The sequence below is a fragment of the Phyllobates terribilis genome, unplaced genomic scaffold (assembly GCF_046119375.1).
Source record: "Phyllobates terribilis strain yellow unplaced genomic scaffold, ASM4611937v1 Scaffold_4__5_contigs__length_816908805, whole genome shotgun sequence".
Classification (NCBI taxonomy): domain Eukaryota; kingdom Metazoa; phylum Chordata; class Amphibia; order Anura; family Dendrobatidae; genus Phyllobates; species Phyllobates terribilis.
Genome location: NW_027362764.1, coordinates 420,692,480 through 420,718,709, shown reverse-complemented (window position 1 = coordinate 420,718,709; position 26,230 = coordinate 420,692,480). Strand labels below are relative to the sequence as shown.

The following is a 26,230-nucleotide window of genomic DNA, read 5'->3' as shown; positions in this document are numbered from 1 at the left end:
CATAAATAAAAACATTTTACTCAGCTCTGCAGTCACTATTCCATGATGTGGCCAATTTAACATACTGTACTCCAACCGAAGAAAGTTCACCTTTAACTATGCACTAAGGTCCTCTTTAAAGGGATTCTGTCATGTCCGATAATGCTACTAACCTGTAGATATAGGGTTAAGAAATTAGAGTCACTGTAAGCATAACCCGTACATCACTGACAGTTGCAGGGCTGTGAGCGATGACTGTAATTGCTACGGGCACGCCTACATGACTGAAAGCTGGTGGCTTCTGGGAGAAATAAAGGTAATTTTCTCCCAGATGCTGAATCAGTACGGAGACTGGGCACCTTTTTAACACTATTAACCTACAGATTAACCCTATATCAGCAGGTTAATAGCGTTATTGGACATAACAGGTTCCCTTTAACTGATACCACTTTACAATTAGACAGAAGGGCACACAATACGGTGCTGGTTCATGTGGTCTCATAGCTATGGGCACACTGTACTCACATGGAGAGGTCCCCCTGCTTCTTCTGGCCCCACTCAGCAATAACTGATGGCTGGCTCTTTTTCCAGTTAGGGCTAACAGTAGACTACACCTGTCCCCATACCATACAATAATGCCCTTAAACAAATGATAACACCTATGATGACAGGTTCACTTTAATAAAATACATGGTATGTTCTATGCATAAACTTTTGAGAAGTTTTTGCATAATGGGCCTCATTTATCAGAACTGTCAAAAAATCCAGTCTATGTTGCTCATAGCAGCCAATCAGAGCAAAGCTTTTATTTCTATTAACAGCTCTTGTAAAATGAAAGCTGCACTATTATTGGTGACTTTGGGTAACAAAGACAAGTGTTTCATATAGATATTGTTTTACACATCTGCCCCAATATGTCACAATACACAAGATGGTGATGTCATAGTGGTTGGGTTTGGTAGTTAAAGGGGTTGTTAAAAAAATGGTTAACTGTAGAGGTGCTTTGAAAATAATAAACTGACACTTACTCCATAGCTATTACCCCATATGGATCCAGTAATAACATCTTTGGTGGTCTGCGCCAGGAAGCCATGATGTAACCACTAAGACCTGTTATTGGCTCTAGCTGTCATGTGAGTGTATCAGTCCATCATAATTTCTGACCCTAGTGCAGACCACCAGAGAAGTCAGCGCTGGATCCACAGTAATAAGAGCCAGAATGTCTCCGTTTTTTCAACATGTCGGCTTCACTTAGCCCATCTAAATATTCTGACCAAGGTGAACTGGCTACTGGTAACCCTGACATCAAACACTATGATCCGTCACATTCGTCTGAATCTAGGTTCTTGGGGCTCTAGATGAGTAATTTCACTTTCTAGACTTGAGAATATGAAGTCCTGTCTTGTGACAAAAGAGTTAAACATGATATAGTCCTCAAACCACTTATTATACAAAGGCCATTTCCAGGAGTTCAACTATTAATCATCAACCCGTTTCTCTGCTTTCTAACATTTGACTTTGTGATTCCTGAATCCCTAAAGTAAAAATAACCTGCATGAAGTCCATCCCGTGCTGCAGGAGCATTCTACTGCCTCGTAAATTCCACCTGCCCTCAAACAATCATCAAGAACCGCGAGATGGAACGAGACAACCAGAATATAAGATGACAGATATCTCCCAACAATATAAACACCCACAAGCTATGTCAGATATCTACTTATACTCGAAGTCTATGAGCAGCGCAGTCCTACTCTAACTGAAAGGTCAGCCCGCTGCCCACTTAAATTAACTTTACAGAAATAGGTAAGTGTGCTGAGCCAAAGAGCTTACTGCTGCCAGGGCAGGTTCCCCTGACACTAAAGGAATGTCCACTCATGACACATGTCACTGTGTTAATCATTCAGCTCCCACTGAAGTGTGACTTTGAAGTGACCATGACTCAGGGAAATACATGTTAACCATGCGTTTCTTCAAGATCTACCATCACTATAACAATTAAGAGACTAGTAGATAGCTTGCCTCAGGATGGCAACTGTAATAGGGCAGATTTCTTATCCCAGGGCGACTGCAATACATATGTATAGAATCCAGCTTGGCAGAGGAGCTGCTAAGCATGGACCCCCTTGTTCTTGCTAACGCCCACATCAAGCTGTATTCCTGTACAGTGCTTTAATGTGGGTCTCTATTGGCTACACTGGAGAATGAGTGGAGTGGTATTATTCTCTCTCAACCCGCACCACCCCGGCTGGTGAGTGCGGGCCATAGCATCCTGTGTTGTATAATTAGGTGTCAAGTCCTATACCCTCCGGTATTGTATTACCATACACATTCTCTGTAACAAAATCAGCAAGAAAAACCCACAACTAATCTTCCTGTGTACGTTTAGAAAACATGTGACCACATGACAAATCAAAAAATTGAGTGTTCCAGCTATGTCTTACTGACAGTGATTGACAGTTACCTCTGTATGCACACGTATACTAAGAATGCTGTCAGTCGCTGATAGGACCGCTCACTGGACAGGAAAATCCCAGATTAAATTATTAAAACACAGATTATACTGAATCTTTTCTCACAAAACTATATATCTCCCCTTACTATAACCTGACGCCTGCAGACTGGACTCCATTTTCATGGTGAGGGGACCTGTTAGAAAATTATAGAATTATCACACTCCACAAACTTATTTATTTACTTAACTCCTTCCCATCTTCTGCAGTATGCGTAGAGTTAATGGTATAGTTGGTAGGAGTTGTACGGATCAGTCTTAGGACACTCACTCAATAAACAGCACGTAGTATATAGCCAGGCTTCTACTACAATTACTGCATTTAGAGAAAACCCCTTAGGCCCTGGCCCCACTATCAGTATTTGGTCAGTATTTTTTCTCAGGAGTGGGAGCCAAAATCAGGAGTGGGTGATAAATGCAGAATTGGTGACCTGTTTCTATTATACCTTTTCTCTGATTGTTCCTCAACTGGTTTTGGCTCCCACTCCTGAGAAAAAATACTGACCGAATACTGACCAAATACTGATAGTGGGGCCGTGGCCTTAGATATGTAATAGGATTTGCAGCATCTAACCAGTTATATTCTATCACTTCATTGTTCTACCTTGTGAAATGTCATTGTAGGCCTGATGAAGACCATCTAATAAAGACCACCCCTCCCCTGCATTAAAAGTTACAAAAAAACTTTTCCATTTTGCCAAACAAGTTCAATGTACCCCTAAATTTTACCAATAAAAATAAGAGCCCTTACACAGTTTCATCTAAGGAAAAAAGGTATGGCTACAAAAAACATTTTTTTTTTTTAAATATGTTTCTTTAAAGTAGTAAAACACAGAATAATCTAAAAAAAAATCCTGTGGCCATACCTATGCTGACCACTTGTATAAAGTTAGCATGTTATTTTTACTGCACAATGGAGCTAGATAACAAAAAATAAACCCAAAAATGGCTGCATATTATTCGACTCCACAGAGAGAATTTTTATACTTTATTTGGTACACAATAATAAAACCCTGTTCACATAAAGAAAAAGACTCTTGTTTAAAGTGTTCCTCTGGTTTAAATAATAGTGGCTTGTTTACATGGAGGACTTTTAAAGGTTTATTCCCAAAATATTAAGAAACTTGCTGATTGCAGGGGTTCTAACCACAAGGACCCTCAGTGATGTTGAGAACGTGGTTCTTCAGCTCCATATTGAATGGATTGTAGGGACGCATGGTTGGCCTCTGCTTCATTCCTTGTGTAAGAGATAGAGAACTCAGCTTTCTCCAGCAGTCCCATAGAGTGTGAATGGAGCAGAGATCGAGCACACACACTTCCACTCCATTCAAAATGGAGCTGCACAGCCTCGTTCTCGGGGTCCCAGAGCCTTGTTCTGGGGATCGCTGGTGCTCCTAATGGTTGCATCTCAGTGATCAGTAAGTAATCAAGGATAAATTGCTTTTTGGGAATAACCCTTTAATATGCAGTACATGAATTAAATTGATACCTACATCAATTAAAACAGTTTAGAAAATTACAGTTAATAAACAGTTAACATATACAGTATATTAGATAAAAAAAAAAGGCTTATTAACGGTTAAACAAGAGGCTTCGCCTAGACTGGGGTATTCCAGACAGAGAATTCTTTCCGTAAATTAATATTCTTAAGTAAATACCAGCACATTTAGTGAACCGCAGTAAAACTTACAAAGAGCTGCTCAATAATCAAGTAAAGTACAAACGTACATGAATAACATAAGCACACGTCACATTTGTTATTTGCCTTTATAAAGGCAGGACCATGTTGTGCTGCCAGGCTTTATATCAGCTAAAGATTGTGATACCCACGGACAGTAGCATAGTGTAGCTTACTCATTAGGAAGTGGTAAGCATGTGAAAGAAAATACACTGGGGGAAATTTAGTAAGGCTTTTGTACCAGTTTTTTGTTGTTAAAATAGCAAATTCAATCACACGTTTTTGTACAAAAATGTATGACTTCTAGCGATTTTACACTACTCTTGACATTTTTTAAAATGGATGAGAATGTGGGTGTCATTAGATAGGCAAATAGGGGTAAGCCAGACTAATCTTTGCAATTTTTTTTTTAAATCTGCAGTATTTAAAAATTCTCAATTCTCACTCTTGTAGGGGGCTGGTGTAAAAAGTGAAAAAAGAGCTCTAGACAGAAGGATTATATATAAAAATGTAACACTTGGATACTGTCATGGCTCATCTCTGGGATTTGATCCAGTGATCTATGGGTGAGTGTTAGTTCCCCTCTCCATTGAACCACAGCCTGTGCTTTCTCAGTCCAACTGCTGATAATGTTCTTGGCTTTGCTTTGCTTTGTTGCTTCTGTGGCACCCCAGGGGTCTGGTTGCCACAGTGGCATTGCCTCCCTCAAAAGAGGTAATGCCATGCCTGGAAGCAAGCAGGGGTCCCCTAGTCAGGGATACTAAACATGCAACACTTTCCTGGCTCCAGACCAGCAAGGGGAGCTCCTCCCTTTGGCAACTGGATCTGGAGGCGGGGTTAGTCAGTCTTAGTGTCAGAGAGTTGAGTTTAGGACGTGGAGGAGACAAGAGCTAGGGACTGGAGCTGAGGTAGCTCGTCCTAGCTAGAGAAACACAGAGGACCGGACACCGGAGTCCGAGGCTGTGGGGCACAGAAGGCCCAGCAGCAAATACCGTAGGGCAGGAGATTGCAGGTCTCCAGGCCCCATCAGACGCCCGGAAGCTCAGCAGCACAGAGGGACCAGCACAGCTACGGGGAAGCAACGCATAAGTAAGGCCCGAGCTGCTAGCCATACGGGTGAGCACAGATCGTTACACTCAGGGACGTGGGCTATAGCACAGCTACAAGCAGCAAAGCCAAAGAGTATAGTGAGAAGGGGAGGCCTACAACTTCACCTGGCAAGGAGGACTCTATGTTTGCTTCCAGGCTGACCGGACTCTTACCTCTAGCCAGTACCCCAGTCCAGGCTTGTCTAATTGTCATCAGTAAAGACCCTGGGACTGCACTATACTGACTCTGTGGTTATTACAGCACTACGACACCTTGCACAACCACCATCATCCCCACACTGCCCTGAAGCTAACTATTCCTGTGGGGAGTTGTACCATCATTGCTGCAAAACCACAAGCTTCAGAGGACTGTTCCGCAGCGACGGCCCCTTTAGCCGCATTCCACAGGTGGCGTAGTCGGACATCATAAACTCTATATACAATTTCCCCTTGGATTGACCGCCCTGGGTCACGGACCGGGTCGCTGCCACAGTGACTACAACCCCCAGCATCCACCGGCCCGGCACCGGGTACCCCACGGTCCAGGGGGCGCGTCAACTTTGGCATAGTCGGCAGGATTTCGTGCCCATTGCCACCGGGTACTGTGCGCTTTAAGGAACTGTGTCCCATACCGTGGTGAAGTTTCGCGCCAATTGCCGCTGTTTCCCGCCATTATCCGCCATTTCCGGGTTGCCGTGCGGGAAGAAGAGGGGCATAACCGCTGGAAGCGCACGAAGCCCAAGCCCCGCCTCACGCACTGACGCAGCGCCAGGTCCTGGAACGAGCCCCAGTGACCGCTTACGTCAGATGCGTGCGACGCCAGGTCCTGAAGGAGACCGTCACCGGCGGAACTGCGGCCTACCAGGAGCAAGGTGAAAGGAGGTAGGCCACGGTTCACTAGGGGGGAGGAAGACGCCCAACATGGAGGAAAGTTCAGCCGCAGGCGCGGCCGCAGCCACCGTAATGCTGTTGTCGATGCCGTATATACCGGGAGCGGCGTGGCTGCCCCAGTACTCAGGAGAGTCGCACACCCTGAGTGATTTTGAGGAAAGACTACGCAGTCTGTTTAAAGTGTACCCCCTGTCTGAGGAACAGAAAGTAAGCATCCTCATAGGCCAGCTAATCGGTGCAGCCCAGAGAGAAATGAAGTCCTGGCCGGGCAGAGACAAAGGTACAGTGAAAGAAATACTGGCCCGACTGAAGGACACCTTTGACACCCGCACTGCAGCTGAAATAAAAATGAAGTTTTACGGGTGCAAACAAAGGGTGCAGGACAGTGTACGGGACTATGCTTTAAACCTGCAGGAGGCGCTGCGGGCCATCAAACAAGTAGACCCCGACAGTGTGCGAGATGAGAACAGATTGCTAACTGAACAGTTTATTGAGGGACTCCTGTCCAGCGCTTACAGGACGCAGCTGCGCATTATGGCTCTGCAAAACCCTGATCTGGACTTTGCACAATTTAAAGACAGAGCCATCAGGGTGCTGCGGGAATCAACACCAGAAGGCGCTGCATCCCACCAGCGTCCAGCTGTCACCTACCACCAGGAGGTGGCATCCTTTCCCCCAACACCTGTGGAGGCTGATGTGCAGACGCTGGACAATGACCCGTCTGCAGACCTGCGCCTTCAGGTCCAAGAGCTGACCAAAAGCGTGGCTGCGTTAACCAAAACCTTGCAGGCCCTGCAAGTGTCTCCACAGGAAAAGATCGAGCTGGCTTCCAGTCCAGATGACGTCCCGTGGCGATGACAGAAAAGAATTCCACCGATCAGAGGGAGGAACAGCGATCGCTACGACCAGGACAGACAACCCATCTGCCGCCGCTGTCACAAGGCAGGACACTATGCAAGGTACTGTAATTTAAACGAGCAAAACCTGGGGCAGAGGGCCAACCCCCAGGAGTAAGGCCACCAGGCCCACAATGTTGGCGAGACAAGTACGTAGGAGGACGGCCGGTCCTACCTGTCGTGCTTGATGGCATCCCAATGAACGCGTTGCTGGACACTAGGTCCCAGGTGACCACTATGCCATACATTCTTTATAAACGATACTGGACTGATTCGGACATTACCCGCCGTCCAGATGAGCATCTGAGCATCTATGCCAGCAATGGCCAGCCCTTGCCTCAGGTGGGATATACACTGTGTTCCAAATTATTATGCAAATAATATTTTCTCAGATTTTCCCAAATTACCTATATGAATTGCAGTCATTGTAATTTTCCAGTCAAATAACTATTAGAGTACAATTGAAAGGTTTTTGTACAAACTGCCTATGATAACAGTATATTTAAAAAAAAAATAAAAAACTCAAACTGCACTCAAAATGCATGTTCCAAATTATTATGCACAGCAGAGTTTTCAACCTTTTCATTTTAATAATGAACAAAAAAATGGTCATTTTTGAAATGATAAGCATTAGCAGGTTATTACAAACTGAAATCAAACAGTTTTCAACTCAAAACTTTATTCTAGGTGATGTTACATTTGCACATAGGACCCCTTGTTCGAAAGGAGCTTCTGAACTCTCTCGTCCATTGAATTTGTCAGGTTTTGGATGGTTTCTGCTTTAATTGTTTTGCATGAGGACAGAATACCCTCCCAGAGCTGTTGCTTAGATGTGAACTGCCTCCCGACATCATAGACACTCCTTTTGATGATGCTCCAGAGGTTCTCAATGGGGTTGAGGTCAGGGGAGCATGGGTGCCACACCATAAGTTTGTCCCCTTTTATGCCCATACCAGCCAGAGATGCAGATGTGTTATGTACAGCATGAGACGGGGCATTATCATGCATGAAAATGATCTTGCTGCGGAATGCACGGTTCTTCTTCTTGAACCATGGAAGGAAGTGCTGATTGAGAAACTCAACATACATTATGGAGTTCATCTTTACCCCTTCAGGGATCCTAAAAGGGCCGACAATCTCTCTCCCCATGATTCCAGCCCAAAACATTACTCCACCTCCTCCTTGTTAGTGCCGTAGCCGTGTTTGCATGGGGTGTCCATCAACCAGCCATCCTCCACTCCATCCATCTGGACCATCGAGATCATTTCATGCATGATAATGCCCCGTCTCATGCTGCACATAACACATCTGCATCTCTGGCTGCTATGGGCATAAAAGTGGACAAACTTATGGTGTGGCACCCATGCTCCCCAGACCTCAGTTTCATCAGTTTCATCATCAGCAGACCAGGAAAATCTACCCTCGGCTAGTAGTGAACCTGTCAAACCATGGTGAGCCAAAGAATCCATAGCAGATTACCCAGCCTATCAGTACCACCTCAGACTACCCGTAGAGTAGGTCTCACTGAGCCCACCACACCAGGGATAGACACAAGGGGCCAGGGTAGAGCAGTAACTACCAATGTACTACGTAGGTCGACCAGGAGTACAAAAGGTCAGCTCCCTGCTCGTTGGAGAAATTAAAATGTAAAGTTTAAAGTATAAGAGTATTAAAATGTATGCTGTATATAGCTACCCGTAAGGGTATGCCAGAGACATTGCCAGTTTGAAAAATTTTATATGTGTTTATCCAGTTACCCAGTAGGGGTACAAAGACTTGTAGGTTATGGACAGTGAATAACCAAAGAACTTTCCATTGTAAATAGTTGCACTTGTTAAAGCGCCCCTTATTGGTGCTATATTAAAAGACCACTGAACAAAAACCCGCTTGGCGTGGCCGAAGACGTGGTCCATCGCCGAATCACCAATGCCCTGCAGCCACGCCCTGGGCCTACGTTGAGGGTTTTCGGACAGGTCCCTCATGTTCATCAAATTGCACCTTGCTCAGTGGAATGGACATCTGGTTGCAGATTATACTGTAACCTGTTTATAATTTTCTATGTGCCTTGTTACTGTTATTTGTTACTTTTGAAAAATATTCTCAGTCCCGGAGTACTGAAATTAACTAGGGGGGAATGTGGCACCCCAGGGGTCTGGTTGCCACAGTGGCATTGCCTCCCTCAAAAGAGGTAATGCCATGCCTGGAGGCAAGCAGGGGTCCCCTAGTCAGGGATACTAAACATGCAACACTTTCCTGGCTCCAGACCAGCAAGGGGAGCACCTCCCCTTGGCAACTGGATCTGGAGGCGGGGTTAGTCAGTCTTAGTGTCAGAGAGTTGAGTTTAGGACGTTGAGGAGACAAGAGCTAGGGACTGGAGCTGAGGTAGCTCGTCCTAGCTAGAGAAACACAGAGGACCGGACACCGGAGTCCGAGGCTGTGGGGCACAGAAGGCCTAGCAGCAAATACCGTAGGGCAGGAGATTGCAGGTCTCCTGGCCCCATCAGACGCCTGGAGGCTCAGCAGCGCAGAGGGACCAGCACCGCTACGTGGAAGCAACGCATGAGTAAGGCCAGAGCAGCCAGCCATACGGGTGAGCACAGAACGTTACACTCAGGGACGTGGGGTATAGCACAGCTACAAGCAGCAAATCCAAAGAGTATAGTGAGAAGGGGAGGCCTACAACTTCACCTGGCAAGGAGGACTCTATGTTTGCTTCCAGGCTGACCGGACTCTTACCTCTAGCCAGTACCCCAGTCCAGGCTTGTCTAATTGTCATCAGTAAAGACCCTGGGACTGCACTATACTGACTCTGTAGTTATTACTGCACTATGACACCTTGCACAACCACCAACATCCACACACTGCCCTGAAGCTAACTCTTCCTGTGGGGAGTTGTACCATCATTGCTGCAAAACCACCAGCTTCAGAGGCCTGTTCCGCAGCGGCGGCCCCTTTAGCCGCATTCCACAGGTGGCGTAGTCGGACATCATAAACTCTATATACAATTTCCCCTTGGATTGACCGCCCTGGGTCACGGACCGGGTAGCCGCCACAGTGACTACAATCCCCAGCATCCACCGGCCCGGCACCGGGTACCCCACAGCCCAGGGGACGCGTCACTTCTATGCAGGTGTTTTCACTTCTTCGTTTGGTTTGTCCTATCACATCTTGGGAGGGGCTATTTATACTCTCCTGGCACATGCAGTCTTTGCTGATTATGTTCTAAGTTTGATGGTGTTTGGAGACCCAGCTTCACAGCTAGTGATTATCTTATCTAATATATGTCGCTTTTCTTACGGTTTGTTTGTGTGTCTTCCTCCCCTGTTCCCTTTTCTTTCTTTTACTTTTAGGGTCTGGGAGGTTTTCCACATATTCCGTTTGTTGTTTGGTTCTTTTTAATTTCTTTAGTCTTTCCTGTGTGACTGTGTGAACACAGTCTTTTCTTCTCACCCTCTGCTTGTGTGCACTACTTTCTGTTGTTGTCATTTTGGTGTAGTTTAAGGTACAGTTAAGGACACTCAGGGTCAGCCGATGTTTAGTGGGGATGCGTAATCTTAGGGTGCCAACTTCCAAGGTCAGGCAGAGACAAATCAGGGCCAGGTTAGGGATTTCCCAGTCTGAATAGGTACCTGTGGTGAGCAGATTTATCATCTCCCCTGGTTTATACATTACCTGTGTGTGTGTGTGCTTATACAGTCATAACAGATACAATTAGAGCTAATAAAAGCAATGAGGCCTCCAGCACCATTGCTGAGTGGCTTATTCAGTGGGACCTGGATTTTACATGCTCCATTAACTTTCTGTCCAGACTCCAGATTATCCGCATGGTCCTCTATTTATAGAATCTGACACTCTTTGGGACAATATGCACACAAACTGCTCTTCCGACACATCTGGTGTCTTAGTTGAATGGGCTGCTTCTGAAGACAAGAGGGATTGAGGACCCTACTCCATTGATGTCCAAATTGGAAAACTAAACTTCAATAAACCTTCTCCCCTGAGGAATGGACTAAGGCTTTGTCATAACACAAAAATCATCCATTTTCTTGTAAATTTCAAAAGAAAAAATATAAAATTCTTACTAAGGGGTATGGGACTCCAGCCTTACTTCATAGCTACTACCCTCAATATGCATTTGCTGGAGATGTGGGACGGTAGCACACATACACACAACTGGGGAGAATATTGCTCCCTTTTGGTCAGCAATTACTGATTTTGATGAAAAAATGTGCCCAGTGACAATTCACTAGTCTCCAGCAGGGTCATGTGCCCAGTGACCCTTCACTGGTCCACAGCAATGGTTTTGTTATCTAACTTACAGGCTCCTTCTCTGCACTTAAAGGGGTTTTCCCACGAACTAAAGTTGATTTTAATCAATAGATCTTGGAAGAATAATAAGTTCCACAATTGATTTGTTTAAATAAAATGTTCCTGTGCTGAGATAATCTTATAAATGTGCCCCTGTGTAATGGCTGTGTCTGACCGTGTACAGAACATGGTCTGATTATACCACATCTCCTGGGTAGGGGAGGAAGCAAAAGAGAGTATACAGACAGGACAGCACGGGATCACAGCTGATTCTTTTTGGGAGATAAATCATTTCACTGCCTGTTTTTAAACAATGTTTTACTTCAAAGAAAGAATCAGCTGTGATCCCATGCTGTAATATCTATATACTCTTTTGCTTCTTCCCCTGCCCAGGAGAAGTGGTATGATCAGACCAAGTTCCGTACACAGTCAGATACAGCCATTACACAGGGGAACATTTATAAGATTATCTCAGCACAGGAACATTTTATTTAAACACATTCAATCGTGGAAATTATTATTATTATTCAAAGATCTATTTATTAAAATTAACTTTTGTTTGTGGGAAAACCCCTTTAACAAAGACTATTTGAGCTTCCTTTCAGTTTGATTATTCCACGGCACTAGAAAACTTCCCACCTCCCGACATTAGAGGAGTGGTTGGACACCTTCCTTGGTGAAATGGGGGAGCTAATTGTCCAGGACCAAGACAAAGTCGATACTTCTTCAGTCTGGAGCTCCTGGATTATGTTTACAGTTACCAACGATCCATCCGCTTGGCCCAATAACCATATCAGCTAGAAACATAGGCATAAAAATGGACTTTGCCCTCTTTCTCTCCACCACCCTCCATTTTATTATTATTACACTCATCATTGACATTGCAACATTAAAAAAGGAAAAATCATGGAATTATTGTAATTGCAGAATCGATAGACCTATTAATAATATTTAAATGATGAAAAATGGAAACAAAATTTTCAAAACATCTCAAATTATTTAGTAATGCATATGAGCGCCTCTCTTAACACTCCTTGGCTGCTATCAATGAGGTTATTAATGGTTGTCTGAGGAATGTTCTGCCACGGTGAATTTACTTGTGCACACAAATCATCAAGATCCGCCGTTGGCTGCTCCCTTAGAAACCGCCAACCAATGACGTTACGTATTAGATGGGAGACAAGACCCGAGATGCTGCTCAGTTGCATGAGTAACATGTCGCCTGGCGTTATGTTAAAAACGGTTCCTGGTACACTTTATAGAAATGGCCGTACCACTGGTTCCATGATTGATCCATTCTGTACTGCAAGTGAAACTGGTCAACACACACCATGCCTAAGCTGTCAAACAGTGTCAATAAGAACCATCAGAATGTATTTACATGCAGCCAGACGTCCAGTTACAAGTGTTCCACTGACCTCACGCCACCTCTCTCAAAAGCTATTATGGTGCAGAGCAAGATGGCAATGGAGGCCTGGATGGAGAACTATCCTCTTCAGAGATAACTGCCGCTTTTATCTTGAACTAATGATAGCCATAGATTGGTCTGTAGACCACGTGGACAATGACACGAAGAGGCCTTCATGAGGAAACGTCACACCCTTCTTACTACTGGGATTTTGGTTCTATATTTTCATCATTTGCATGTCATTAACTTGTCTATCGATCCTGCGATTTCCATAATTTCACAACGTTTCCTTCCTGATGTTGAACTTTCAATGTTGAGGAGTGTATTATTATTGTTATGATTATTGCTCCATTTTATTCTTTTTTTGGTTAATTTATCATTGGATTCCTTGCATAACATTAAATTGTTTGATATTAGGCTTTTACTATTACATAACAGTTGTAATATTCACATTATTGCGAACCAACATCTTGTCGTTCACTGTTAATTAAATCTTGAAGATGATGGCTTTCCATACCTACCAGATAGATAAATACATAAAACTTCTCTAAAAAAACCTCCTCTACACTGTGAAAGAAAAAATCTTTCCAAAATACATACATATATTTAGTCTTATCAAGTGTGATAGTTTTCAGCTATAAAAATTATACAAAGCTTGCAAAGTGGTTCTCAGAACTGGATTACAAGGAAGAGCATGAATAGACATCAATAGTGGAATTCAATCCACACTTGAGCGTCCAGAAGGTAGAACGCTTTCTGGCAGATGGTGAGTACAGGGTGGTGTCAGGATGCTTTGCCAGGAATATGTAAGTAAAATTTGCAGTCCTGCAATGGCCTTTGTAATTGATGTTCCTGAGGGGTGTGGGAGGATAGCAATGTCAATGTCAGAACACCATGCCGCTACTGTAGACAGGTTCCTGTTTAGTCCCTTGCTGAAGGCAGTGGTAATATGCAGCATCTCTCAGACTGTCTGGCTTCACCATTTGGGTAATACTAACAATAACAGGTAATGTCAGCCATTAGCATTTGTCTTATTACTTATTGTGATGCTTGGCTAAAAGAAGACATAGCAAATTGATCTTGATAATAACAGGTTAACATAGCACTGATGAAAGTCACATCATTTTTGGGAATGCATTGCTGGAGAAACCCTGCGTTTAACCCATTTACACCAGAAAAGGCAAACAATAAATAGATAAGTAATGCTTAATTTTTTTTCCAATAATAGGTCATTTTAATTATCTATTGGTAATTCCACTTTAGGGGGAATCTGTCAGCAGGATTTCACCCTTCAAACTACCGTGTATACTCAAGTATAAGCCAACCCGAGTATAAGCTGAGGTACCTAATTTTACCACAAAAAACTGGGAAAACTTATTGACTCGAGTATAAGCCTAGAGTGGGAAATGCAGCAGCTACTGGTAAATTTCCCCATCCTTGTACGCATTGCTCCCTCATCCCAAATCCTGGTATGCATGGCACCCCTCATCCCCAATCCTGGTATGCATGGCACCCCTCATCCCCAATCCTGGTATATATGGCACCCCTCATCCCCCAATCCTAATATACATGGCCCCCTCATCCCCAATCCTGGAATGGCAGCCCTCATCCCCAATCCTGGAATGCATGGCACCCCTCATCCCCAATCCTGGTATATATGGCACCCCTCATCCCCCAATCCTAATATACATGGCCCCCTCATCCCCAATCCTGGAATGGCAGCCCTCATCCCCAATCCTGGTATGTATGGCACCCCTCATCCCTAATCCTGGTATGTATGGCACCCCTCATCCCCAATCCCGGTATGTATAGCTCCCTTCATCCCCAATCCTGATATACATGGCCCACTCATCCCCAATCCTGGTATGCATGGCCCCCTCATACCTAATCCTGGTATGTATGGCACCCCTCATCCCTAATCCTGGTATGTATGGCACCCCTCATCCCCAATCCTGGTATGTATGGCACCCCTCATCCCCAATCCCGGTATGTATAGCTCCCTTCATCCCCAATCCTGATATACATGGCCCCCTCATCCCCAATCCTGGTATGCATGGCCCCCTCATACCTAATCCTGGTATGTATGGCACCCCTCATCCCCAATCCTGGTATGTAAGGCACACCTGATGTGAACTGCCGGAATATTCACTTCTCTCCATGCTGGGACTATGTGCATGGAGAAGAGTGAATATGCATTCTCTTTAGTAGTGGGCACTGTCAGCAGGAGCTTGCGGCTCAGCGCTACTCTCTGTCCGCTATTAAAGAGAATGAATATTCAGGAGATGATGTCTGCTGGAACGGGATGATGAGGGCTTTGGAGGCATATTTTAGCAAAACTAATTGTAGATGATAATGAACAGATGCTTCCCATTCATAACATACAATAGGGAAGAACTTCAGAAATAATAATATCCAAAATAGAAAACAGGATTAAAGAAATGCTAAATTGTTAAAAGGATAAATAGATTTGTTTCTGTACATCTTCTAATAGAGCAATGAACATTATTCTGAAAGTCTGTACCCAGCTGGCAATGGTACGTGCACACCCGCCTGGTGTCATTGCTGTTCTTCATTGCTTGTTTTTCTGTGAAGTACCTTTTATGAAAACTTATTATTATAGCAAAATAAGTAATATAATTGCCATTAGTTATGTAAGAAGATTTCATAACATTTAAAGTACATTAACCCCTTCTCACTGTAGCCAGTTTAGTTTTTTTGCCGCTTTTTCCTCCCCTTCTCCCAAGAGCCATAACTTTTTTAGTTAATATAACAGGCCACTTGGGGGCTTGTTTTGCAGGGTGAGTTGTAATTTTCGATAATACCCTCAGTTTACTATATAATGGACTGAAAAGCAGAAAAAATAAATCTACGTGAGTTGAGATGGTGAAAAAAGGAACCCACAGTACTGGCAGTGCTGCTTGTGTGCTGTAAAAATGGTGTGTACCTGATAACATAATTCTGTAGGTCAGGACCATCACAGCAAAACTCAATTTAGTTAAGTTTCATTTTTTATACTTCACTGCTTGTAAAAAAGTCTAAACTTTTTAAAACAATTGATTTGAGCCGCCATTTTCTTAGACCCATGACTCTGTTTTCCCTCTATGGAGCTGTTAGAGGACTTTTTGCAGGGTGAGCTGTAGTTTTTTGCAGCACATTGGCTACGTAAAACTTTTTGATCATTTTTTATTCCATTTTTTTTGGGGGGGGGGGTACAGAGGTTTATGACAATCCTTGAAGGGTTTTTTTTGTTTGCTTATTTGTTTTTTTTTCACGGCTCTGAATTTAACAGATGCAGCATTACCGAAAAATCTTATTTTCAGGATTACCGAAAAATCTTATTTTCAGGATGGGTAAATGGGAGTAGTTTGAACTTTTGTGATTTTATTTTTTTAAATATTTGACACTTTTTTTACTATTTTATTTAGAATTTTTTTGCCTCCTTAAAGGGCCTGAACATGCAATTGTTTGATCAGTCTTACAATACACTGCAATACTACATCACTGCAATACTATGTGGCAAAGCTCCATAGGAGTGCCGACCATGGCAGATCTTGCTGACATAACAATTCCAATCTCTATTCAAAACAAAGACTGCCGAGCTCTGTGATTGACTCCAGGGGTGAAACACAGTCACCTGGCCGTTATAGCCAATCACAGGTCCTGTTACAGAAGGATGGTAACGTCATGGTTTCCAGTGCCAGCGCAGACCATGAGTGACAGTAGGTTATGCCACAGACAGTTCTTTATAAAGGGGTATTCTTATGTTTGGAAGTTATCCCCTAACCACTTGATAAGGGATAACTTTCCAATTGCTGTGGTCTGACCACTGGGACCTCCACCAATTTCCAGTCCTATGTGAATGGATTGGTGGTTGATCTTGCGCACTGTCGCTCTATTCATTCTTATGGTAGTGCCGAAGACAAGCTAAGTGCAGCGTTTGGCTATCTCTGGTGGTAACGGTAGAGCACATGATGAACCACTGCTCCATTCACACACGGTCCTTCAAAGCCCTGGTTCTCAGGATCAGTCGGGATCCCAAGAGTCAAATCACCAGCGATTTGGAGGAAATCGCCTATCCCATAGATAGTGGATAACTTCCAAACTTGAGAAAACACCTTTAAGCAATCAAATCCCAAATTATATTGTTTTTTTATTATTAAGGATGGACAACCCAAGTAATTATGTTACCTGCAATGTTGCATAAAACTTAGTAAAAATAGGGAAAAAAAATCATCATTGTCATTAAAAATGTATGATAATTTATAATAAGGTTAAAATGTAAGTCCACCATACCTTCTGACAATACCTCTCCATAGTTGTGCACCTGAAAAATGAAATGTCAGAGATTATGTCATGTTAAGAACAAAAACCATTTCATGTCTGTAGCATTCACGTGGCATTTGGGTACGTTCACACCTGCTGCTGGCATCCACCTAGATTTTTGCATGGAAAAATCCGCAATGGAAATCCGATGCAGAAAAGTGGATATGCTGAGAAATGGTCTACATAGGAGTTGACCTGCGGTGTAGACTTTTAAAGGGGTTCTTCCATGAACAAAAGTACATTTTAATCAATAGATCTTGGAATAATAATAAGTTCCACAATTGGACGTATTTAAATAAAATGTTCCAGTGCTTAGATAATCTTATAAATGTGCCCTTGCTGTGTACTGTGTAATGGCTGTGTCTGACCATATAGGAACATGGTCTGATCATACCACAGCTCCTGGGCAGGAGAGGAAGGAAGAGTATACAGAACTTACTGCACGAGATCGCAGCTGATTCTTTCTTTGAAGTAAAACATTGTTTAAAAACAGGCAGGGAAATGTTTTACCTCACAAAAAGAATCAGCTGTGATCCCATGCTGTAATGTCTGTATACTCTTTTGCTTCCTCCCCATCCAGGAGCTGTGGTATAATCAGACCATGTTCCTACACGGTCAGACACAGCCATTACACAGTACACAGCAGGGGCACATTTATAACATTATCTCAGCACAGGAACATTTTATTTAAACACATCCAATTGTGGAAATTATTATTATTTCAAGATCTATTGATTAAAATGAACTTTGGTTCTTGGGAAAACTCCTTTAATTTCGCAGCATGTATATTTATGTTGGCTGAGGATTTATTGCAAATTTTCAGTGTTTATTGGTGTAGAAAAAATCAAATACTATTACCAGCATAATCTGCAGGCCCACAAATTAAAAAAGAATACACTTTACTATTTTTGAAATAAAAAAACTCTATACTCCCCTGTTGTCAACACAAGCCTGGTACTCTGATCTGTCATCACGTATGACCACTGCACCAGCAAAAATGAACTGGCTGAGAACCAGGGTAGGTGAGTAGAGTGTTTTGGATTTTTTTATCCACACAATCAGCTTTTAATCACAGGGGAATCCACAGTGTACTTTACAGTCCCTAGGAAGCACTGGGATAAAGCCCACTCCCCAGAGATCAGGGTGTGACTGGGTAGATACATACGGTATCTTATCTGCTGTATTATGTCTCATGCAGATGAGCATGCAAATCAGTCCAATCACAGACCGCAATGCACGGACTGGCCACAGGTCTTCTGACTGGTGCGAGATAGCCTCATAGAAATATATGACGCTGTCACGTTGGGGTCGGGTCAGGAGAGCTGCGGTCAGTCTGTGCATTGCAGTATGTGATCGGAACGAAATCCACGAACATCTACATGAGCCCTTGAGGGTGGAAAAACCCATTATGCAACCTGTGCAGCTGCATAGAGGCCTACAAGAAAGGGGTACGCTACTGCGTCTAAAAATAGGAGTGATCCTTGTTCAAATGTAAGGCCTCATTTTCACGTACGTCTTTTTCACAGATAGAACTCATATCCATTATAAAAAATGTAGTACAGACAGCACTCTTCAAGAGGGTTAAAAAAAATTCCTTTATTACTCCATATAAAAATATCCAATAGCAACGTTTCGACCTGTAAGGTCTTCATCAAGCTTCCAAATTGTGACATACCAATAGAATTATATAGACAGTGCAAATTTCAATTAACCAATCAGATAACAAGAGTGTGCACACCCCCTTAAAAAAGTCATACCACAGATCATAATAACACACATATACATGAATATTTCACTTCCCAAAAATATATGAATGAATAGAAACTAGGGGAGGACGAACACATCACAAAAACTCAGCATGGATAATAGTGTAAATTCGCAGATCTCAGGATCTATCAGGAACTAGTGTGCATATCTGGGCTCATCTAATGCTATTTATTTACTTACTCATTCTGTTTTTACCCTAGGTTTTGTCTGTTGAATAGCCGCTGGGTCCTGCTCTGTCCCCATCTATTTTGAGATCTGCTGACACACAGAGAGGTGAACTACAAGAGTTAGGGACCCTCTGATTGGATACACCTTGTTGCGGTGGGATGGCTTTTATGATTTTTTTGATCAAAATAGTGTCAACTGAGTATCCTGTGTTATTTACATGTACTATTATATTTACTTACTGCAGGGTATTTGCTCATTTTGTTTTTTATCCCAGGGTTTGTCTATGAAAGTTATGAGCAGAGGGAGCTTGAAAGGCTCTCCGCAGTTCCCATTTCTCCATTTTATCTCAAGTTCGACAGGTGACTAAGAGTCAGTGGGAAACTTCTACCTCCAGGTCATATGATATTGGAATACTCCTTTAACACTTTGACGACATATCACGTACAGATTACTGCGTGGAGTTTGTTTGCGTGATTATCCTCATCCTCTCCTATTTGGTTTCACCTACCTTACCCTCCCCTGTGTTCCACTCTGTTGTTTGGTCAGTGTATTTTGTATGATTGCAGTTTTCATTTATCCCTGTCTGTCTTCCCTTGTCTGTCTGGTTAGTGTTATCCTATACACTTCTGCCTCACACCTTCTTCCTGGGTGGGGGAACAGATAAGGGTAAGTCAGAAGCATAGCAAGGCACGTGACCCCAGCGTCTCCACCATCCGGGGTAACCCGGGAACAGAGATAGACTAGGGCCTCCCCTAGCGTGAGGAATAGGGAACGGACCCTTTTCCCTGAGAAATCTTGCAACAGTACCGTGACATTCAGCCTGTAGCTGGTGTTCACAGGAGACCATGATTTTGCTCCATACAGCAAAGCTGTATCATTGCTTTATATAGCACAAGCAATCAGACGATCATAGGTTCAAGTGAGGACTAACAAACACAGTTAAAAGTAAAAAAAAATCTGAAAAAAATTTATATAAAAAAGTTCAAATCACTCCCTTTTTCCCCATTAAAAATCAATAAATAAAAAAACAACAACATATATTTGGTATCACTGCATTCGTAAAAGTCAGATTTATCAAAATATAAAATAAATGAATCTGATTGGTAAACGGCATAATAAGAAAAAAATTCAAAATTCTAGACTTTTGTTTTTTCGTCTATTGCAACAAAACAAAAAAATGTAATAAGAGTGGATCAAAACAAAGTATCTACCCCAAACTGATATCAATAAAAACATTGGCTCGGAGCACAAAAAACAAACCCTTACACATCTTCATATCCCGAAAATGTAAAACGTTACGGCTCTCGGAAAATAAAGTCACAAGCAATTTTTTTTTTTTTTTACAAATTTCTGAATTTTTTTTTCACCACTTAAATAAAACTACAGCAGCAATCTAAAAGTTTGGGCACCCCTGGTCAAAATGAATGTTATTGTGAACAGTTAAGCAATTTGAAGATGAAATGATCTCTAAAAGGCCTAAAGTTAAAGACACACTTTCTTAGTATTTTAGGCAATATATATATATATATCACAAGTAAGTGCAAGTATCACAGCTTGTAAACGCTTTTTGTAGATTTGAGGGATTTTCGTCCATACTTCCTTGGAAAATTCTTCCAGTTCTGTGAGATTCCTGGGTCGTCTTGCATGCACTGCTATTTTGAGGTCTAGCCACAGATTTTCAATGATGTTCAGATCAGGGGACTATGAGGGCCATTGTAAAACGTTCAGCTTGCGCCTTTTGCGGTAGCCTATTGTGGATTTTGACGTGTGTTTAGGATTATTATCCATTTGTAGAAGCCATCCTCTTTTCAACTTCAGCTTCTTTACAGATGGTGTTGTGTTTGCATCAAGAATTTGTTGAAATTTCATTGAATCCATTCTTCCCTCTACCTGTGAAATGTTCCATGTGCCATTGGCTGCAACACAACCACAAAGCACGATTGATCCATCCCCATGCTTAATGGTTGGCGAGATGTTCTTTTCCTGAAATTCTGGGCCCTGTTTTCTCTACACATACCTTTGATCATTGTGGCCCAAGAGTTCTATTTTAACCTCATCAGTCCGCAGGACTTGTTTCTAAAATAAAACAGGCTTGTTTAGATGTTCTTTTTCATACTTCTGATGCTGAATTTAATGATGAGAAGCAGGAGAGGTTTTCTTCTGATGACTCTTCCATGAAGGTCATATTTGGGCAGGTGTCTCTGAACAGTAGAACAAGGTACCACAACTCTTTCTGAAGGTCTTTTGCAGTCAAGAAGGGATTTTGATTTGCCTCTCTAACAATCCTACGAGCAGCTCTCACTGAAATTTTGCTTGGTCTTCCAGATCTTATCTTGACCTCCACTATTCCTGATAACTGCCATTTCTTAATTACATTTCGAACTGAGGAAAGGGCAACTTGAAAACGCTTTGCTATATTATTATAGTCTTCTCCTGGTTTGTAGGCCTCCATTTTCATTTTCAGAGTGCTAGGCAGCTGCTTAGAAGAACCCATGGCTGCTGTTTTTTGGCAAGAGGATAGAGGAAGCTGGGATTTTATAAAGCTGAGAAATTTGCATCACCTGGCCTTTCCTAGCGATGATACTGAGCAAGCCATAACCCTAACATGCTAATTAAGGTCTGAAACCTTGGTCAAAGTTATCTGAGTACACAAATCTTCAAGGGTGCCCAAACTTTTGCATTGGCCCATTTTTCTTTTTATAATTTTTAAAATGTAAAAAATTACAATATTTTTCTTTTTTTTGCCTAAAATACAAAGAAAATTTGTCATCTTTAACTTTAGGCCTTTTAGAGATCATTTCATCTTCAACTTGCTTAACTGTTCACAATAACAATCATTTTGACCAGGGGTGCCCAAACTTTTATTACATGCCGCTGTATGCATGTTTGGTATCTGCATAATCTTACTGACCTGAAAAATCATATTGACAGGTAATTTTTACCGTAAAATGAACGCTGCAAGTAAACAAATATAAAAAACAATTGAGGAATTATGCTTATTTTTTGCTATTTTGCCATACTTGGAATTGTTTTCCCACTTTCCAGTACATCACATGATAAAATGGTTGGTGTCACTCAAAAGTACAACTCATTAAGCAAAAAAAACAAGGCTTCGTACGGCTATGTCGGTGGAAAAATAAAAAAGTTATGGCTCTTGGAATAAGGGGAAGAAAAAACAAAAGTGCAAGAAAGAAAAACTGCCCGGTCCTTAAAGGGTTAATCATTGTATAAAGAAATTTTTGCATTTTGGATTCTTCAAATAAAAGACTCTGGATTACACCTAGAGACTGAAAAAGCAGTACAAATCTGGCCCTGCGTACAGCTCCACTTATCAGACGAGAGATTTGTGCTCCTCAAGAATTACAGCAGCTCACATAGGAGTGCCAGAACAGGACGTCACTGTTTTCACCCCTGTTCTTTGAAATTGTTAAAGAAGTTTCTGGGAATTTAAAAAAAATGACTAAAACTAAAAAGTGTAAACATAATAAAATAACTTTTACCCCACCTTTGGTCCCCACTGGCAATGTCAGACTGGGGTGCCTAGGGCCCACCAGTGACAGTGACTCTGTGGGAGCCCACTGTTCATCCTCATGCAAATATTACATTAATAATTAATTTATAATAATACACTGGGTTGATTGTTCAGCCTTTGTTTGAATATAGTGACTCAAGTGTATTGTGCCAACTACTGCTCATATTAGAGGGGGCCCAATATTTCATAGAAGCCCACCGGGGAATTAATTTGCTCCCCTATGGGCTAGTCTGAGCCGGCCCAACAGAGCTACAGTGAAAATGTCACGTCCATCATCCATGTCAACAATTATTGGCCTTGGCAGTGAAAGTTGCATACATAAAGCTTGTGACCGCCAAGGCTAGTGACTGGCTGCAGCGGTCAGGTGAATGATGGACATGGACATGAATCATCGCAAGACTGGTGGGATCTACTAGAGTGGGGGGGTGGGTTAAACTGAAAAGTAATGTTCTATTATGTGAACACTTCTGAAGCTCTTTGGGTATGTGAACATGGTATCTTTTAGACGACGTGTTTTTCCTGAAGAGTCTTTTCTGACGCTTTCTTAGACGTTTTTTACATTTTATATATAAAATAGTGGTGGCTTCCAGGTGGAAGCCAGAAGAATGGACCGGTCACTTCTTTTAGCCGCTTTTGAAGCCTGGTGCAGTTAACAGAAGTGATAGACGTCGGTACTTATGGACAGCAAGTTGTTCTGCGCTCTTTCAAGTGGGCTCCAGACAAAATCCAGTCTTTTGTCCACCTGTAATATACAACTCAAAGTAACTTGGAGATAAGTAGTATTTTCACATTTACACATTTTTTATGAAGCTGCTTACCTCGACTTTTTGACAGTAAAAAATGTCTGATTATCTGAACCATAACAAGTCCGATTGAAATGAGTGACAATAAATGATATATTCTCCAGGGAGTAGAGGCAAGAAACCTGGAAAATAAGTAAAAGTCAAAATTACACTTTTTGGGAAAATATCGTATACCATACCAACACCAAGAGTAATAGCTCTGTTCAATCAACCACTGATTTCAATGAGGCAAATGGAGTCCAAAGTAAGAAACTTTAGACTTTGTTTCACTTCCTATCCGGGCAGTGCCCATCTTTTTAGCCCGACATATTAGACAAGGCTATTATGTCCAGCTGAAAAGATGCAAATAAGCTCTTCAGAGAGGAAGTGGACAGGAACTCTAGTGCCACCTATTGGATGTAGCAATGCTAAAAGTCAGTATGACCCTTTAATGGTACTTGTCACGTGACTTAACGTAAGATAAAATTTCGGAAACTCCATTTGCAGACACGCACTTCGGGGAGTTTGCCCTTCATCAGTGCAAAGCAGGAGTAGTGGTTGGCAGGATGGGAGGCCTCTGATAGGGGATTTAAAGGGAAAAGTTTCTGCTTGTAGTGAACACCAAGTCAACAATTTGCATATTAAAATACCTAGGGGAACACTGCATGGCCTATAAGTCTCCCTGCACCAACTTAGCACTCTCAACAAGGAGAAACTTTAACCTCTAGACAGATATTGCTGGGGGCCCATCTGTATTTTTGGGATTCAGGGGGAAGGCCCAAATGGAGTCATGAACAGAAATACGGGATGTGAACGAAACCTAAGACTGGCATGTAAATGTCACAAGGGGACCCCATTAGGGACCCTGATTATGAGCAAGAGCTGAAAGCTGGCCTGGGTGAATTGACCTGTCCTTTTATTAAACAGATGGCTGTTCACATTCATGGTCGCCATGTAGTGCTACATTTCTCAGCAGCAGGTGTATAACTACAGGTAACAATCATTGGGAGGGGGAATATTGTACGAATGGACATAATGGATGTAATTATTTGTTCCCCCGCTCTTGTCATATGCTCTTGTCGTACATTTACATTACTCCCTAATTACTTGTGCTGTGCTGCAGACCAATGGTCATTTTTTATGTCCGCATAGAAGATGTGATCAACAACAAATGAGTATTTTGCTGTTTGGGCAAGTTAACACTGTGCAGTGTCAAAGGCTCTTTAGTAAGTCAAAGCTCTTATAATAACCGTGCACCTTTACAGCAGGATATGATTAGTATATTATAGATTTTCGGTCTCTGGGTCTAAGTCCACGTTCACACATTCAGTATTTGGTCAGTATTTTACATCAGTATTTGTAATCCAAAATCTGGAGTGGAACAATCAGAGGAAAAGTATAATAGAAACAGGTCACCACTTCTGTATTTATCACCCACTCCTGGTTTTGGCTTACAAATACTGAGGTAAAATCCTGACCAAATACTGAACGTGTGAACGTGGCCTTAACCAGAATATTTCCTTTCATTGACAGCAAGCAGGTGCCTTGCACATAGTGAGCAATTCTTCTACAAAGTACATTAAGGGCTGCACCATAAATAAAGTTTATTTACCTAAAAGTTGAAAATGACTTTAATCTCTGCTGAGCGTTTACTTGCTCATTTCCGTCTCAGTGAAACAGCGCTGGATTCTCTCAGATCATTCATGTATTGTCCTTAATATCTGGGTGTTAACTTACAGCAGGATATTGAAACATATAATTACTGTGAAAGTCCCATAAACACTTATGAAAAGCTTATTTTATCAGTTTGCAAAGCTGATAGCCATACAATGTAGATAGCTAGTCAAACAGAGTTATCATGCCCGCAGTCATAGATCGGTCATGGTATTGTAACACAGGCTTATTGTTACTGTTTCACAGATTCACAAAACAATTATTAGGAGAACTAGATGGTGGCCCGATTCTAACATATCGGGTATTCTAGAATATGTATGCGGCTGACAGGGCGCAATCAGCAGAGCAGTGTTTAAATTTGGTGCCAAAATCGCTGATTGGTCGCCGCTGGCGGCCGCGACCAATCAGCAGAGCGGCGTTTAAATGTAGCGGCACTATCGCTGATTGGTCTTGGGCAGCGGCCGCGACCAATCAGCGAACCGTGTTAGTGAGGACCGAAGAGCGTGTTTAAATTTGGTGCCAAAATCGCTGATTGGTCGCCGCCGCCGGCCGCGACCAATCAGCAGAGCGGTGTTTAAATTTGGCACCAATCAGCAGAGCGGTGTTTAAATTTAGCGCCACTATCACTGCCCGCGACCAATCAGCGAACCGTGTTAGTGAGGACCGGAGAGCGTGTTTAAATTTGGCGCCAAAATCGCTGATTGGTCGCGGCCGCTGGTCCTCCCTTCACACTTGCCGTCGGGAGATCAGCAGCTCTAGCCATTGATCTCCCGACGGTAGCAGCATGGAGGTCAGCGGCGCCGCCGGTCGGGGTACTTATGCTGCGAGCAGCCGGGAGATGACCGGCTAGCGCCGGTCATCTCCCGGCTGCATCGCCGCTGACCTCCGTGCGGCAGATAACCAATCAGCGACGAGGGATTTCCTGGACTGAAGAACAGACAGACGGGATAAGCCGATTATGTAGTAGATAATATAAAACAGTCCTGGAAAAATCATACTCAAGCTCAGTAACGACTCCATGTACGGCTGGGTTCGGGGATAGGACAGCTTGGATTTGAACATCCCTTGAGGTTTTTTGCATGCAGAATAGAGGCACAGCAATATCTCTCTTCTCTACGGGGAACACAAAATGAGTGGAAAAAATCTGCAGAAATTCTTTTGGTGGAACTGCAACAAAATCTGCACTAGTTACAAGTGGATTTGTTGTGAATATTACTGCAAATTTGA

At 42.6% G+C, this 26,230-nt stretch overlaps 1 protein-coding gene across 2 annotated transcripts in view; it reads right to left on the bottom strand.

Annotated features, from left to right (window-relative positions):
• RETREG1 (reticulophagy regulator 1) overlaps positions 1-26,230 on the bottom strand; it is a 129,072-nt gene that overhangs the window by 96,617 nt on the left and 6,225 nt on the right. Inside the window, exons 2-3 of one of the 2 annotated variants that reach the window (XM_073678625.1) lie at positions 23,366-23,472; positions 17,051-17,081 (exon numbers count right to left, since the gene is read on the bottom strand). In XM_073678625.1, coding sequence (XP_073534726.1) covers positions 17,051-17,081; positions 23,366-23,472 — 138 coding nt within the window. Of the gene's footprint in view, positions 1-17,050; positions 17,082-19,027; positions 19,052-23,365; positions 23,473-26,230 lie in introns of those variants that run through there. The other variant, XM_073678627.1, reaches the window with a different exon arrangement.